The 14993-nt window shown below is 33.7% G+C and overlaps 1 protein-coding gene across 7 annotated transcripts in view; it reads right to left on the reverse strand.

Annotated features, from left to right (window-relative positions):
- Window positions 1-20: 20 nt before the first annotated feature.
- Window positions 21-14993, reverse strand: part of LOC108737529 (tonsoku-like protein) — a 23902-nt gene continuing 8929 nt past the window's right edge. For 3 of the 7 annotated variants that reach the window (XM_018470403.1, XM_018470402.1, XM_018470401.1), the window contains 4 exons: window positions 11210-12440; window positions 1946-2136; window positions 1173-1890; window positions 21-1116 (listed from right to left, as the gene is read on the reverse strand). In XM_018470403.1, coding sequence (XP_018325905.1) covers window positions 780-1116; window positions 1173-1890; window positions 1946-2136; window positions 11210-12440 — 2477 coding nt within the window. In that variant the 3' untranslated portion in view covers window positions 21-779. Of the gene's footprint in view, window positions 1117-1172; window positions 1891-1945; window positions 2137-5888; window positions 6143-9193; window positions 9407-11209; window positions 12441-14993 lie in introns of those variants that run through there. The other 4 variants (XM_018470409.1, XM_018470404.1, XM_018470406.1 and 1 more) reach the window with 4 other exon arrangements.

Raw genomic sequence — 14993 nt, forward strand, 5'->3', positions numbered from 1 at the left:
AAAGTTACAAAACACTTAAATGTTTCAAATGTTTTATTCAAACTCCATTCATCATTTTAGCTTGTTATATTATTAAAAATATTTCATGTGTTCTACCAAAGAATTAATATATTACGGTAATTTAAGTAAAAGTTGAGGCATATGTGTAAAGTTATTTGTACAGGAGCTGTTGTAATATATAAATAATATGACTACAATTGTAAAATTACCAAATTCAACTTATCACTACAAGTTAACTAAACCTGTTAATAATATATCACAATGAATTTAATCTAAAGCATACTTTTAACGTAGATAGTTAAATATTACCAAAACTAAAACCAAATTTAGGTAAGAGTTCATCACTCAGTGAGGCGTAACATGATTGGCATATTTTAATTCAGTTGTACATTTTACTTTTATGCTAATTTTTTAATCACTCCAAGAGATTGTAAGCTGATGGGGCAACATAGTGAAGTAAATTTTAGTACAAAATTCCTGGATTTACTTCTGTTATGATAGAAATAGGAGATATAATACCATAAATTAACTATTACGTGTTTCGTTCTCACCAGCTAATATAATAAGACTGGGGGGGGGGAGATTATACGTGAAATATAACTGCTTCAGCATTATCCTAAATGACATAAGGAACAGAAAAACGTGGGCCAGGGCAGGCACACCTAGATGCTAAGCTATGATCTAGACTACTAATTGTAAAAATAGGTACAAAATATTTTGTTTACATTACTATTTACAATAATGAAATTTATTATAAATTACTTACAAAATTTTAATAATTATTGATTAGTTTCAAATACTACAAATTGTATAAATTGCCTTTGCTTTATAATTCTACACATATCATGATATTTGTTTTTCCAAATCTTTATCAGTTCTTCACAATTTTTCAGGCTCTCATCATCTAAAAATGTTACACTCAGATTTCTAATAATACATTTCTCAAAATTAATAAGTTCCACGGCATTTTTCATTCCTGTAAAAGCAATATCACAGCCCATTAAATTTAAATTTACTAAAGAATAATGCTGCAGCAGTTTTTTAGAGGATTTTAATGTTAACTGAGGATTGTATGAGAGGTTCAAATGTTTTAATCCATTAGAAAATTCAAGAGCCCTGAAACAAAAATTATTAAAGAATTATTTAACACGGCAATATCATCAAAAACTTACCTTAAAAGTTCTTCAATTTCATCATCAATTACATTACATCTAGATAGGTTTAGTGTTTTTAATTTTAGGGTACTATTTTCGCAGTTCATTAAAAATGCAGTTACTTCTCCACATATACCAATGCTGAACTGATTATTATTAGACACATTTAAATTTTCTAGAATATTTTGATCTAGCCACGATAATATTTTTGCCACTTCCTCAGTTTTAAGATTATTAGAACTAATATCCAAAACTTTAATTGATTTTAAGCAAAGTTCTAAATCTTTATTCACAGAGCTATCGAAAACAGTGAAACTAAAATCAACAGCAGCCAAATGAAGTGCTTCTAACTTTAAAAATCTGGTCAACGTAGCTAAGTATTTCATACTATTTGCTGTTAAAGGATTAAAATTTAAATTTAGATTCACGAGATTTTCAAGAATTTGGCCTGTGTTGTTTAAAAATGAGTCCGAAAATATTTTCAATAAATCTGCGTTTAAATTACATGAAGATAAGTTTAAATTTCTAAGATGTGTGAGTGAAGAGATGGAAAAGCATAAATCTGTCATGCTTTCTTTAGTCAACACGTTGCCCGATAAATTTAAATCATTCAAGTTTGTTTGATGATTTATTGCCTTAAAGAAAGGCTTTAAATAAACATCGCGAAGTCCAAAATCTGATAAATTAATTGATGTGGAAGACATTTGAAGTGTTTCTTCAATTTCCTCTTGAACATCTAAAAAAACAGTTATTTATTAAACAAAATCATAAAACGAGCTTTAAAAGTATACCCAATTCGTATGTTATACAACTTTCCCGAAAACGTTCTACTAAAGATGGAATATCCCACCTAACAATTCGAGCTTGTATTTCTTCAGATTGAATGTTTCCCGCAGGAAACAAAATGCTAACGAAATCGTCTTCAGCCAAAACTGCTCCATTTTTAGTTTCAAGATCCAGTACAGGTCTAACCAATTCTTTTCTAATAATGTGAAAAAAAAATGATAGCCTGCTAATTAAATTTTTTTTTAATAATTTCTTCATGATTATTATCACATTAAAATCATTTTGATATTAATACTACTAGAACAGTAGAGTTAACAAAATCACGTCCGAAAATTTCTGAGTGCTGTGGATGTTCTATATTGCTTTATTTGAAATTTTATTAATAAATTTGGATTTTTATCAAAAACAGATTTCACTAATTTTGGCATATCAAAAGTGTAGATGGACAATTGACAGCTACCGTAATGTTAAAAATCAAAACCTTATCTTTCCTTTGTTTCATGTTACAAAAATGAAGGATAAAGATTGGCTTTTTACAATCTTAATGAGATGTTCATTGACGTAGAACGTGATTTGGTGCACGCTATGCAGTCATTAATTTACCTGTGATGTCTTAAGGGTTACTAGATGGTTATACTAGTTTTAACTGTTTATAATAATTATTGTTTTATTTATATATTGTAGTTGTTTAATTGGTTTTAACTACCTATTCATTATTTTACCTGCTTATGTATTTAACTAATGCCTGGCTGTATAACATGCATGAAATAACGTTCTACAAGATTATAGTGAACATCTAAAAAACCAACCCTGATAAAATTTCCAACCATAGAGGCGAAACGTTAGTTTGTGGCTTTTACACCACCCATTTGACTCCGATTGTTCGATTATTATTATAAAAGGAAGAAATGGAATTTAATTACTCTATTATGTTTTAAAATTATTTCCAAAATAGTTCAACTAACGTACTAGCATAAGGTACACAAATTTCGCCATTTAAATGAAAAAAAGTATAATGCTTCGATTGAGGGGCTCCGTATTCCCTACTTTTAGGCGATAAGTACTAGGTATATAAAGTAAGCTGTATATGCATAAAATATCGTTTTGTAATCATCATCATAATCATAGGGTCGTCAGTCCTAAAACGGGTTGGACACGTACCTCCACTCTTTCCTAGCCTGAGCTAAACTTCGCATTTCCCTAAAACTAGAACAGCCCACATCCTTAACTATTTGTGAACAGTAATCTAACCTAGCTCTACCTCTACCCCTCGTAACTCCTGTTTCTGCCTCTAATATGTCTCTGACTAGACCTTCATGCCTAAGAAGGTGTCCTACCAACCTATCTCGCCTATTTTTTATTGACTTCCATAGAATCCTCTGTTCTCCTATTCTTTCTAATACCTCTTCATTTCTAACCTTTTCTACCCACGTTATCCTCATCATTCGCATATAAAACCACATTTCGAAGGCTTCTAACCTTTTCTTTTCCGCCGCGCCCACTGTCCATGTTTCGCACCCGTACAACGCCGCGCTCAAACATACACCTTTAACAACCTTTTTCGAAATTCTAAACTAACCGTTCTCGAAACATAGAAGTGACTTCTTTTTATTGAAGGCGACACTACCCTGCGCTATCCTCTGCTTTATATCCCTACTACTCCTTCCGTCCTGACTTATCTGACTTCCTGGATATCAAAAATCAGCCACTTCTAATTTTTCGTCTCTTATCTTTCTATTCGCTCTTTCTCTGCTTTTTCTTCCCTTGCATATCAGTATTTTAGTTTTACTTTTATTTATTTTCATACAGTACTGATCTGTCAGCTTCCATCTTAATTAAAGCTATCTCTAGATCTTCCTTGCTAGATTCTAATACTGCTATATCATCTGCAAATCTAAGCATACTAATTTTTTGCCCCTGTATATCTATCCCTACAGTTGTACTGTCTTTAATGATGTTGATGGCGTCTTCGATGTATAGATTAAAAAGTAGCGGTGACAGTGTGCATCCCTGCCTGACTCCCTTCCTAATATTTACTTCTCTACGTTGCATCCCCAGCTCTATAACTGCCTGTTGCTCTTTATACAAACTAAGTATCACTCTTCTATCTTTGTAATTCATCCCTACATTTTTAAGTATATTTAACATCTTGTCCCATTTAACATTGTCAAAAGCTTTCTCTAAATCTACAAATCCTATGTACGCACTCTTTCCTTTTTCTATCGTTTTCTCTATTGCTACCCGTAAAGCTAGAATGGCCTCCCGCGTTCCTCTATTTCTTCTAAACCCAAACACATCTTCCCCTAATAATTCTTCCGCCCTTTTTTCCATCCTCTTCTGTATAATTCTAGTTAAGATTTTTGACGCATGGGAAGTTAAGCTAATTGTTCTAAATGTCTCGCACCTATCCGCGCCCCTCTTTTTAGGTAATGTTGCTAATACGTTCCGTTCATAATTCTCTGGGACTTTCCCCGTCTCGTAAATGTGACTAACCAGCTTAAACATACGATCTCTAACCTTTTATCCTGCATGTTTTAGAATTTCCCCCTGTATCCCATTTACACCGGGCGCCTTATTATTTTTTAAGTTTTTTAAAGCTACATCGAACTCTTCTCTCATTATGGGATAACCAAGCTCATCTAATTTTGTTTTGTAATAACGGTAAATTTTTTATTCTTAATATAAGAGTGGCGTATACAACAAATGATAACAATATGATTCACACCGTACATTAGGCAAGCTATGTACCATATACTATCTCTAGTCTTCTCCAGTGTGTACCATAATCGCTAACAGAATATAAATTGGCAGGGAGGGGGCTGTCAAGGGGAAAACGGTATCTTGTGCCTATATTCCATGGCTATTGATATTAAGCATGTTTAGTAAGTCATTTGCGGTGTAAGCACATCTATTTTAATTTATTTGGTAACACTAACTTATAACAGTTGCGTGTGAAAGTTACAAATTGTTTTTTTTGCACGGGTGTTGTTGCTACACTGCACGCGTCGAACTATGCATCATAATCAGACTATGATTATGAAATAAAAGGAAATAAAAATTGTTAAAAATAAACAAACTAAAAAAGTACCATTTCGGACACAAACAGAACAATGGCCACCGGTTTAGTAACCAAATGTTCTACCTAAGCCGGCTAAATCGGCGTTTTACGACAGAGTACCCCACGCGGTGCAGCAGCATCAAAGTTAAATTAAATATTAGATATTTGTATTTAAATGTTGAAATTAATAATTCCATATCAAACAAACACTTATTTTCATGACATCGAAGAAATGTTTTTTTACAAATTAGCATTAACACGAAACTTCTGGGAATATAGTAAATTGAAAATCATCAACAATTTCTAAAATATGTTACAGTATATAAAAAAGTAATTCTTTGTACTATCTACCCCAATTATAATATTATTTTTTTCATTAAAAGCAACCAGAAAGGGGTTCTTTATTTATTGCGTAATCTCCACCTACGTTTCGCCTTTCGATCCAACAATTATCAACATAAATTATTTAGTTAATTAATTATATCAGATAGAGACATTTGAAATTTCTTGTATAATCACCTGAAAATTTAATATTTGTCAGACACATCGATAAACATCACAGTTTCAAATTAAAATAACATGAATAAATAATAAATTAATTATTAAAATAATACATAATTAAAATAAAAATGAGGTCTAGATCGGNAATAAAAATGACAACCATGATTAAAATATAAAGTCTTGGATGGAAAAGCAAAACGTCGAAAAAATTGCGTAATAAATAAAGATCATTCCACCCCTTTCTGACTGCTTCGTATTGAATAAATATTAATATTAAAAAGTAAATTTCTAAATGTAAAATTAATATACGATATGTATCGAAATTCAAGTTGCATTTGAATTCATCATAACTATGCAATGATGAAGAGCAGATAATAAACTCTACGCACAAGTATATGGGCACCATTCATCCTCCATCTCCATCCTATAAAGGTTCATTTTCCTCGTCTATAATCACACTTTACACTCCACCTCCACATGGAGATTAGTGCGCCCTTGAAGATAGCGTTCCAAAAAATTAGAGAAATAGTGAGGGTCTGCGATAGCTATGTTGTTTCTATATCAAAGTATGATTGGGTAAGATCAAGATGGACTTCATTGCTATTGGCTACTGTTTGGAGGCATTAGCGCCACTTAAAAATTTCTACAAATTTAATGAACTGATGTACATCAAAAGAAGACAAGAGATAGGAGTAAAAACTACAAGGTTTGCTTAATGTACGGCGCGAACCGTGTAGCGTCATCAACTTGTGCTCGTTGGTACGCTGCACAGTAAGGCAGTGCCACAGCCACCTCTATTAGTCTGTGAAACAGAGCCCCTTTTTTTAATGATAAATACAAAGTTGAAACTTGGTGAGTGGTTGTCTTTTGGCGAGTCTACCACACTTTTTGTCTACGACTTTTTTCGAAACTGCTGCGTTTTCAAGTGGATATGATCGAAACATACCGAATACATGTGTTTTACTTCAGTTATTTTATTAGGGATGTTAGTGTTTCTTGTTTTTGTTTTGATAATAGTTAGGTTTGTAGTAAGAAGAAAGCGCGCGGAGGAGAGTAGTGTAGATGTGAGAAGGAGACTGTGAAAAGCACTTGTGAAAAAGAAAAAAGAAACATTGAAGGCCAAAATAGTTAATCTAGATACGAATCGTCGAATAACGAAAATAATATGGATCCAGCCTTGCAAGCGGTATTAATGGCATTTATGGAAGAGAGTCGACGACGTAACGAAGAATCTTCACGTTTCCAGGAAGAGTCTTTGAGAAGAAATGATATATTAAATACTTGTAAAATAAAGACACCATATTAGCAATACCGTTGAGTACTATGCACAGCAACAACCCAAACAAACGTACCTTGTCATGCCAGGCTTCAGTGAAAATATACGAGAAATTCATGGTAGTGAGAGTCCAACAAAAGCTGCGAAACGGATTAAAAATCTAAAAAACATGAAAACGTTACACAGATGACCTGATGGTTCCATTCTTGAGCCAGTACGTATACATCTAAGGGCGGCGCTTATCATTGGTTACAGTTCAAAATAGCAGAATTGAAAACATGGGAATTGTTCAAGAAAACATTTGTTGGTAAAGAAGATCGAACAACGAAATGGTTAAGAATGACTAGTCGTCGACAGAGAAAAGGTGAAGACATGAGTTCATATTATCATGAGAAGATCAAAATGTGCAAAGAATTAAGTTTGCCAAACAATAAAACACAGGCAAATTTTATTTGGATTGTAGGCCAGGGAACCAGGCATTTCGTGAGCCACAAAAGAATATGAGAATTTAGATAAGTATATCATGATATTTTAAGTATAGAAAAACTAAACGAACACTGAATTGAGGTAATTAGATCATCCAAAGTATACAGTGGAGAAGAAAAAGCCCAAGACTTCAATGAATGGCTCAAGAAACAATGCAAAGAAAGTCTTCACTGAACAAGCTTCAACAAGTAAACCGAAAATGAATGAAAGTCATTTAAAAGCAGTCCAAGTGAATACAAATGTTATAACTGTCAACAAATTGGACATTTAGCTGAGATTGTCCAAATCTTAAAGTCTAATTCAAATGTAGAGTATGCAATGAAACGGGAGACACACCTAAACTTTGTACTAAGAGATATCCTATATCCGCTAGTGATGTAAATACCGTCAAAGGATGCGAGAAAAATAGTCTAAGCAAATATCTCAAGAAAATCAAGATTTGTGATGTACCATTCACAGCAGTTTTGGACATGGGAAGTTCTAAATGTGCCATTAAATCATCTTTAGCGATCAAGAATGATTTCAAACTAATTAAAGGTGATATGGAACTTACGCTGTGATAGTAGTGTATTAGCGAAAACTGTAAAGATACATGAGGTACCTGATTAAGCTCAAGCTTTCGATGTTATTATTAAACGTACGTATACAGAGTTACTACATGTTGGGTATTTGATTGATATTCTGAAAAAGTGACGAAGACAACCCCCTCTCGAAAATGACCTTGGACTTTAAACTTCCTAATAATATTGCATATAGCAGTATTAGCATCTAGCAAGGAGGACCTAGAGATAGCTTTAAATAAAATGGAAGCGGTAATGACACATCAGTACTGTATGAAAATAAATAAAAGTACAACTAAAATACTGGTATGCAAGGACGAAAAATTAGAAGAAGTGGCTGATTTTAGATATCTAGGAAGTCAGATAAGTCAGAACGGAAGGAGTGATAGGGATATAAAGCAGAGGATAGCGCAGGGTCGTGTCGCCTTTAATAAAAATAAGTCACTTCTATGCTCGCCAAAGGTGTATGTCTGGAGCGCGGCGTTGTACGGGTGCAAAATATGGACAGTGGGCGCGGCGGAAAAGAAAAGGTTAGAAGGCTTCGAAATGTGGTGTTATAGGCGAATGATGAGGATAACGTGGGTAGAAAAGGTTAGAAATGAAGAGGTATTAGAAAGAATAGGAGAACAGAGGACTCTATGGAAGTCAATAAAAAATAGGCGAGATAGGTTGGTAGGACACCTTCTCAGGCATGAAGGTCTAGTCAGAGACATAGTAGAGGCAGAGACAGGAGTTACGAGGGGTACAGGTAGACCTAAGTTAGATTACTGTTTGCAAATAGTTAAGGATGTGGGTTGTTCTAGTTCCAGGGAGATGCGAAGTTTAGCTCAGGATAGGAAAGAGTGGAGGTACGTGTCCAACCAGTCTTAGGACTGACGACCTTATGATGATGATGAATAATATTGTGTCAGTAGACCAAAAATTATTAAATGCGAAACCTGATATCGACAACGAGAGAAAATGAAGAAGTTGCAAGTTGATAAACCCAACTGATGAGGATGTAAACGTGAAGAAAGGTGACTTAATTGAGCAAGAGCTGATGTTTGTAGCTCAAAGTATAAAACATGAAAATGAAAGCGATAAGAGGAACAAAAGAAGTGAAATTACAATTGAAGATGTCAAGGTAAATTCAGAATTTTCAAAAGAATCCCAAGAATGTTTAATAAAATTGTTGAATGACTTTAGGGACAGTGTAGCCATAAATATTTTTTAAATCCATCAGACAGACAAAATAGTAATGGATATCCAATTGAAACCAGGAAGCAGCCCTTCCAACAGAAACCTTATAGAGTTAGCGATAGAGAAAGAGTACAAATTAGGAAAATTGTGTCAGAATGGAAAGAAGCAGGTATAGTTAGCGAAACCAACTCACCCTATGTTAGCCCAGTTATATTGATATCCAACAAATCCCGACAATCACATCGAAATTTTAGTGGATACATGTAAGTACCTTTAGCTAAGGATGAATGTGAGAAAACTGCATTTGGACATTCATTAAGATATTTTTCCAAACTCATGAACATAGTATTAGGGGATTTGAGAAGAAGCAAAATTATCCTTTTCTATTTGGATGACGTTATTGTACCTGCAAAAAGTTGACAAGAATTATTGAAACGATTAAGAAATACATACATTATGGTTTTCTAAGACAATTGACTGTAAATAAAGAAAAGGAAAACTATCGAGAAGCAGACTAAATTCGAGAGGAAGCCAGAGATAATATTCTTGTTGAACGGAAAAAAATTAAACAACAATTTGGTAAAACGCATCGGGACAATGTAAAATTTCAAATAGGGGACAATGTGAATATGTTAAACAAACCGGGGATTCTACAATGTTAAGGTATAAGTATCGATGTCCTTTGGTAGTGACTAAAGTTGTAGGAAATTATACTTCTTGAGTGATGTATTTGAGAGAAATGAAATCAGGTGGTCGATATGGGTCAACAGTTCATGTTTAGCAATTGAAGTTGAAGACCTGCGACGGACGAAGGCGAGTCGATTTTTGAAAATGCGAAGTAAGAAAACCAATTGATGTTTGTAAAGAAAAAAAAAGTAAGATTCATTCATTTATTTCCTTTTTAATTGATATAAACGATAGCCATAGATGGTAGAGAATGTCAATAGTAGTTGACGATCCGAGAGCGTGCTATCAAAGACAAGTTTAAAGATTTGTAAAGCGAAATAGTTTCGAAATTGAGTTTTATTGTTAAATTAGTTAATTTGTTTAATAAACGGTGTAAAATTACGTCACATTGGTGTCAGGAGGGGGATTTATGCCAGTTACAAGAAGTCAAGCGGCAAAAATGGAGGAGCAGGTGAAAGTTTTGATGGAAATGAAGGTAGAAATGAAGGCAGGACAGGAAAATTGGAAGAAGAGATAAAGTCAGACTAGGAAGAAATTAAGGAAGGTCAGGGGAAATTGAATGAAGATATGAGAACAAATTGAGCAAGAATGACTGAAAGAAAAGTAAAAGGAGGTAAGAGAAAAAGTTCAAGAAGATTTTAAAGGAGTAAGAATAGAAGTACAAGAAGAATTAAAGGAAGTAAGGTTAGAAATGCAAGATGAATTAAAGGCAGTACACAAAAAGTTTCAAGAGGAATTAAACGAAATGAAAGCCAATTTGAATGTTTAAGAATCCTCAGAAAAAGTGTGGTAGACTCGCAAAAAGGAAACCACTTGAAGTTTGAACCATCTATAAATCATTTGCAAAAAAGGGCTACGTCCCACAAACTATATCTTACATGCCTTGAAGAAGTATGTGGCAACGCCGCAAATTGCCGCACATGTGGGTATAATTTCATTTATTAACAATACCTACTACAATTTTATCTTTTGCTGATACTGAGATTGAAATTTGATGTCAACAGTGACCAGTAAAAGATAAATCGTTATCGCCAATATTAGATGGAGTTACATCAAAATTAGAATACAAATATTGTAAAATATCTCTTAGTAAACTCAAAAATTCCTTTATAGCATCCTATTCGCAATGAAAAGTTGTAGATAATATAAAAGACATAATAATAATAGCAGATGTATACCGCCTTCTTCTTAAAATTAATTGATTGAGTTGATATGCCATAATTTCAAGTTGGTTTACATTTTCAAAGTTTTGCTTTCGTTATTTGGTAAACTGCTTTGTTTAATAAACTTAAACTTTTCTCTAAAAACTTTTTAAATGACTCATTATCATTATTATCAATAGAACACGTATCCTTATACCTCGATAACAGATTTTAATAAAGCTAATATTTTTCAACTATTCTCCCAAATTATCTCACAGAAAAAGTGTTTTAAAAATCTCTTATTTACAAAGTTTTATTGAACTCTCTATGTTGGATTCTACGGAGACAATACTCTAAAAGTAATAAATTTGAAATAATACCTTGCATATCTTCTTGCAGCCTCTTCTGCTAACCATTTAACAGTTTTTTTGTTAAGATCAGATAATAGAATAGGCACTCTGTATAATTTGCTGTCAATTCTTACATCCACGGATATTATAGGATCGTTTAAAAATTGGTTTCTATTTTGAGTAACAATATCGTCTTTTTCAATAGAAACAGACAAATCTGTTGTAGAATCTGCCTCAGCTATGTACTTTTGTATCGTCATATCAGTCAATTTCAACTGATATTTTTTCTTTTGTTTGTTACGCTTATTTGATTTTGTTAATAAGGCCTTTTCATTATTTCGATGTAGAAATCTCGTTTGTGTAGGAGATAACTGGTCCTTTTCCGAAATAGTTTTAAAACTATCAGTGCTTGAATCGCTTTCTTCTAGAAATGTTCCCGTAGTAACATCACTTACTTCATTATTTAAAGGACTGCAATTCGAGTCTTGGGAAGGTTTAGAGGTAAGATTGTTGAGTTCTTTTAAAGAATGTGAAGATATGTCACTTTTCGGGCTAAAACTATCTCTTTTAGTTTCAAATGAATCAAAAACGCAAATATTGTCAGATAATATAGTTTTCCTTTTTTTATTTGTGGTACTTCCTAGATCGTCATCTAACCAGTTATCATCGCCAATGTCCTCTATAGATAAATGCGCAGAAATTTTAACTTCTTCATCAGATTTTCGTTTCTTAGAAATATCCCAAGTAGTACGACGCAAGTTTTTCATCACGTTTTTATATTCTGTCGTTACGCTTTCAGAAGAAAGGTTTTCATGAACACTAATGGAATCATTTGAGTTTGAATCAGATTCAAAAATTTCATTACACACCATGGAACTTGACGGTATATTCGTAAATAAGTCCTCATTTGACGGTAAAAAATTTCTTAATCGTTCAACTACCGTTGATTTCGTTATTTCTGGTTCTCTATTATTTTGTGAAGGCATATTGTCATACACTGAACTTGAATGGGAACTTTTTTGAAAATGAGCTTTTTCCGTTTGACCAGCTTTTTCGAGATCTTTGGACATTCGGTCGATTAAAATATTGTAATATGCTTGCATTGAAGTGTCCAATTTTTCAGTTTCTCTCCACTGCTTTAAAAGAGCTAAGGGAGTGTCGCCTTTATCGTCCTTAACTATTGACGAAGCACCATGATTTAGGAGAAATTCAACTATTTCTAAATGACCATTTATTGCTGCATCGTGAATAGGAGTTGTTCCTGAAAAGTGTGCACAAACGCTTTTATATACAAAGTATGTTTACTAATAAGTGGTAGAAGATTTATTTATTGAAAACGTTAAAGCATTGTACCTAATTTCTATATAACGTACATATTTATTTAACGTTGTTTTTCTGCTGATAAAAACATTATATGTAAGTTGAACAAAGTAATTTTATTTCTGACTAGCTTTAACCCGCGATTTCATTTAAGTGGAACTATTTCTAATTATTTATATTATTATATATTAATATCATATTAATTATTTCAAAAAGAACTCATATTCATGCCCAAAAAGACACGCGGATTTAGATCAGGACTAGGCAACGGCCAAAGCACAGGACCTGTATTCGTCCAATCCACCGTCTAGGAAACTGTTCGTCTAGAAAGTTATGCAGTGGTTAACGCAATGATACTATTCTACACTGACCCACGTTAAAAGAATAAAGAACTACGCTAGGCTGATTCTAAAACTAAACATCGTCAATCACATTTAATCTAGTCTAATAAATAACAAACAGCACGAGTACATACAAAAGAAATACACACGTTTTCAGATTTTGAGAGGTCTTATTATTGACTCGAAAGCTTTATCTAGTAAAGTAAAACTGAAAATGATACAAAGAGAACTCAGAAAAAGAACTACATTTTTCTAGTCGATAATGTTAGTGATGTACTAAGTCACCTGTACCCAGAGTTTTTTCGAAATAAATAGCAAGCTTTGGAGGTTGTTAAGTAGATGCAAAAGGGAATCGCATGGTGTGTAAATCAGCGTAATTTTGGAACAAAAAAGTGTATAAATACCAGAAGAAGTTACAAACCGAAACCGGCCCTGGGCGTGAATTGGCATCATCATCATAAGGTCGTCAGTCCTAAGACTGGCTGGACACGCATCTCCACTCTTTCCTATCCTGAGCTAATCTTCGCATTTCTCTAAAACTAGAATAACCCACATTCTTTACTATTCTTTATCCTATAATGCTATTTCTAATCTTCTCTATCCACGGTATCTACATCATTCGCCTGTAACACTACATTCCGAACGCTTCTAAACTTTTCTTTTCCGCCGAGCCCACTGTCCATATTTCGCACCCGTATAGCGCCGTGCATCAAACATACACCTTTGACAATCTTTTTCGAATTCATAGATTAACCGTTCGTGAGCATAAACTTATTTTTATTGAAGGCTACTCGACCCTGCGCTATCCTTTGCTTTATATCCCTACCACTCCTTCCGCCCTGACTTATCTACCTTCCTAGATACCTAAAATTGGCCACTTCTAATTTTTCGTTTCCTATCTTTATATTCGCTCTGTCTATACTTTTTCATTCCTTGCATACTATTTTAGTTTTACTTTTATTTATTTTCATACAGTACTGTTTGTCAATACTGCTTCCATTTTATTTAAAGCTATCTCTAAGTCCTCCTTGCTAGATGCTAATACTGCTATATCATCTGCAAATATAAGCATAGTGATCTTTTGTCCCTGTTTATCTATCCCTACGGTTGTACTGTCTTTAATGATATTGATCGCGTCTTCGATGTATAGAATAAAAAGTAGCGGTGACAGTGTGCATCCCTGTCTGACTACCTTCCTAATTTTTACTTCTCTACGTTGCAGCTCTAGCCCAACTGCCTGTTCTTTAAATTCGTTAATGCTACATCGACCTCCTCTCTCATTATGGGATAACCTAGCTCATCTATCTCCACACTATCTTCCTTCTCTAATATATCTCCTACTTCATGGCCTGCGTATAGGCTCTCTAAATATTCTTTCCATCTATCTGCCTTTTCCTCATTTTCTATCAAAATGACCCCTGCCTCGTTTCTTATATTATTACTACTGTATCCTNATAGGTTCTCTAAATATTCTTTCCATCTATCTGCCTTTTCCTCATTTTCTATCAAAATGACCCCTGCCTCGTTTCTTATATTATTACTACTGTATCCTACATTTTTAAAATTCCTCATCTGTTTTACCTACTTCAAACTTTTCTTCTACTTCTTTACACATCCTTCAATCCACTGTTCTTTAGCTGCCCTACACTTCCTAATTATTTCCCACTTTATAGCCTTATACCTCCCTAATCGTCCTGTTTTTGTATCCTCCGCCTTTCTAATTCTACAATCTCATTTGTGCGTGACGCTTGCGGTATAAAAATGTGGGTATGCACCAAGGTACATGGTCTGAGATCCTTTCATTAAAAAACATGTACTTGAAAGTTCAGCCAACGGCCAATCCGATCCTAGTAATTTACGCAGAGGAATAAAGCAATACAACGCCGCATTCAATTAGCAGAATCAGGTTGTATTTCTTTTGCATTTTTTTACGCATATACGAGGGTGGATTGATAAGTTTCCGGCCTGACCAAGAAAAACAAGGTTTTAAAAAATTTTTTTTTTTTATTTCTCAACATAATCTCCTCCAAGGCTGATACATTTCTCATAGCGGTGTTCCAGTCTATTAATGCCATCTCTATAGACTGATTCGTCAAGCTCCTCAAAATAACCATTTACAGCTTCGATTACTTCTTCATTGTCCGCAAATCTCT

Source organism: Agrilus planipennis, unplaced genomic scaffold (genome assembly GCF_000699045.2).
Source record: "Agrilus planipennis isolate EAB-ADULT unplaced genomic scaffold, Apla_2.0 scaffold139, whole genome shotgun sequence".
Classification (NCBI taxonomy): Eukaryota; Metazoa; Arthropoda; class Insecta; order Coleoptera; family Buprestidae; genus Agrilus; species Agrilus planipennis.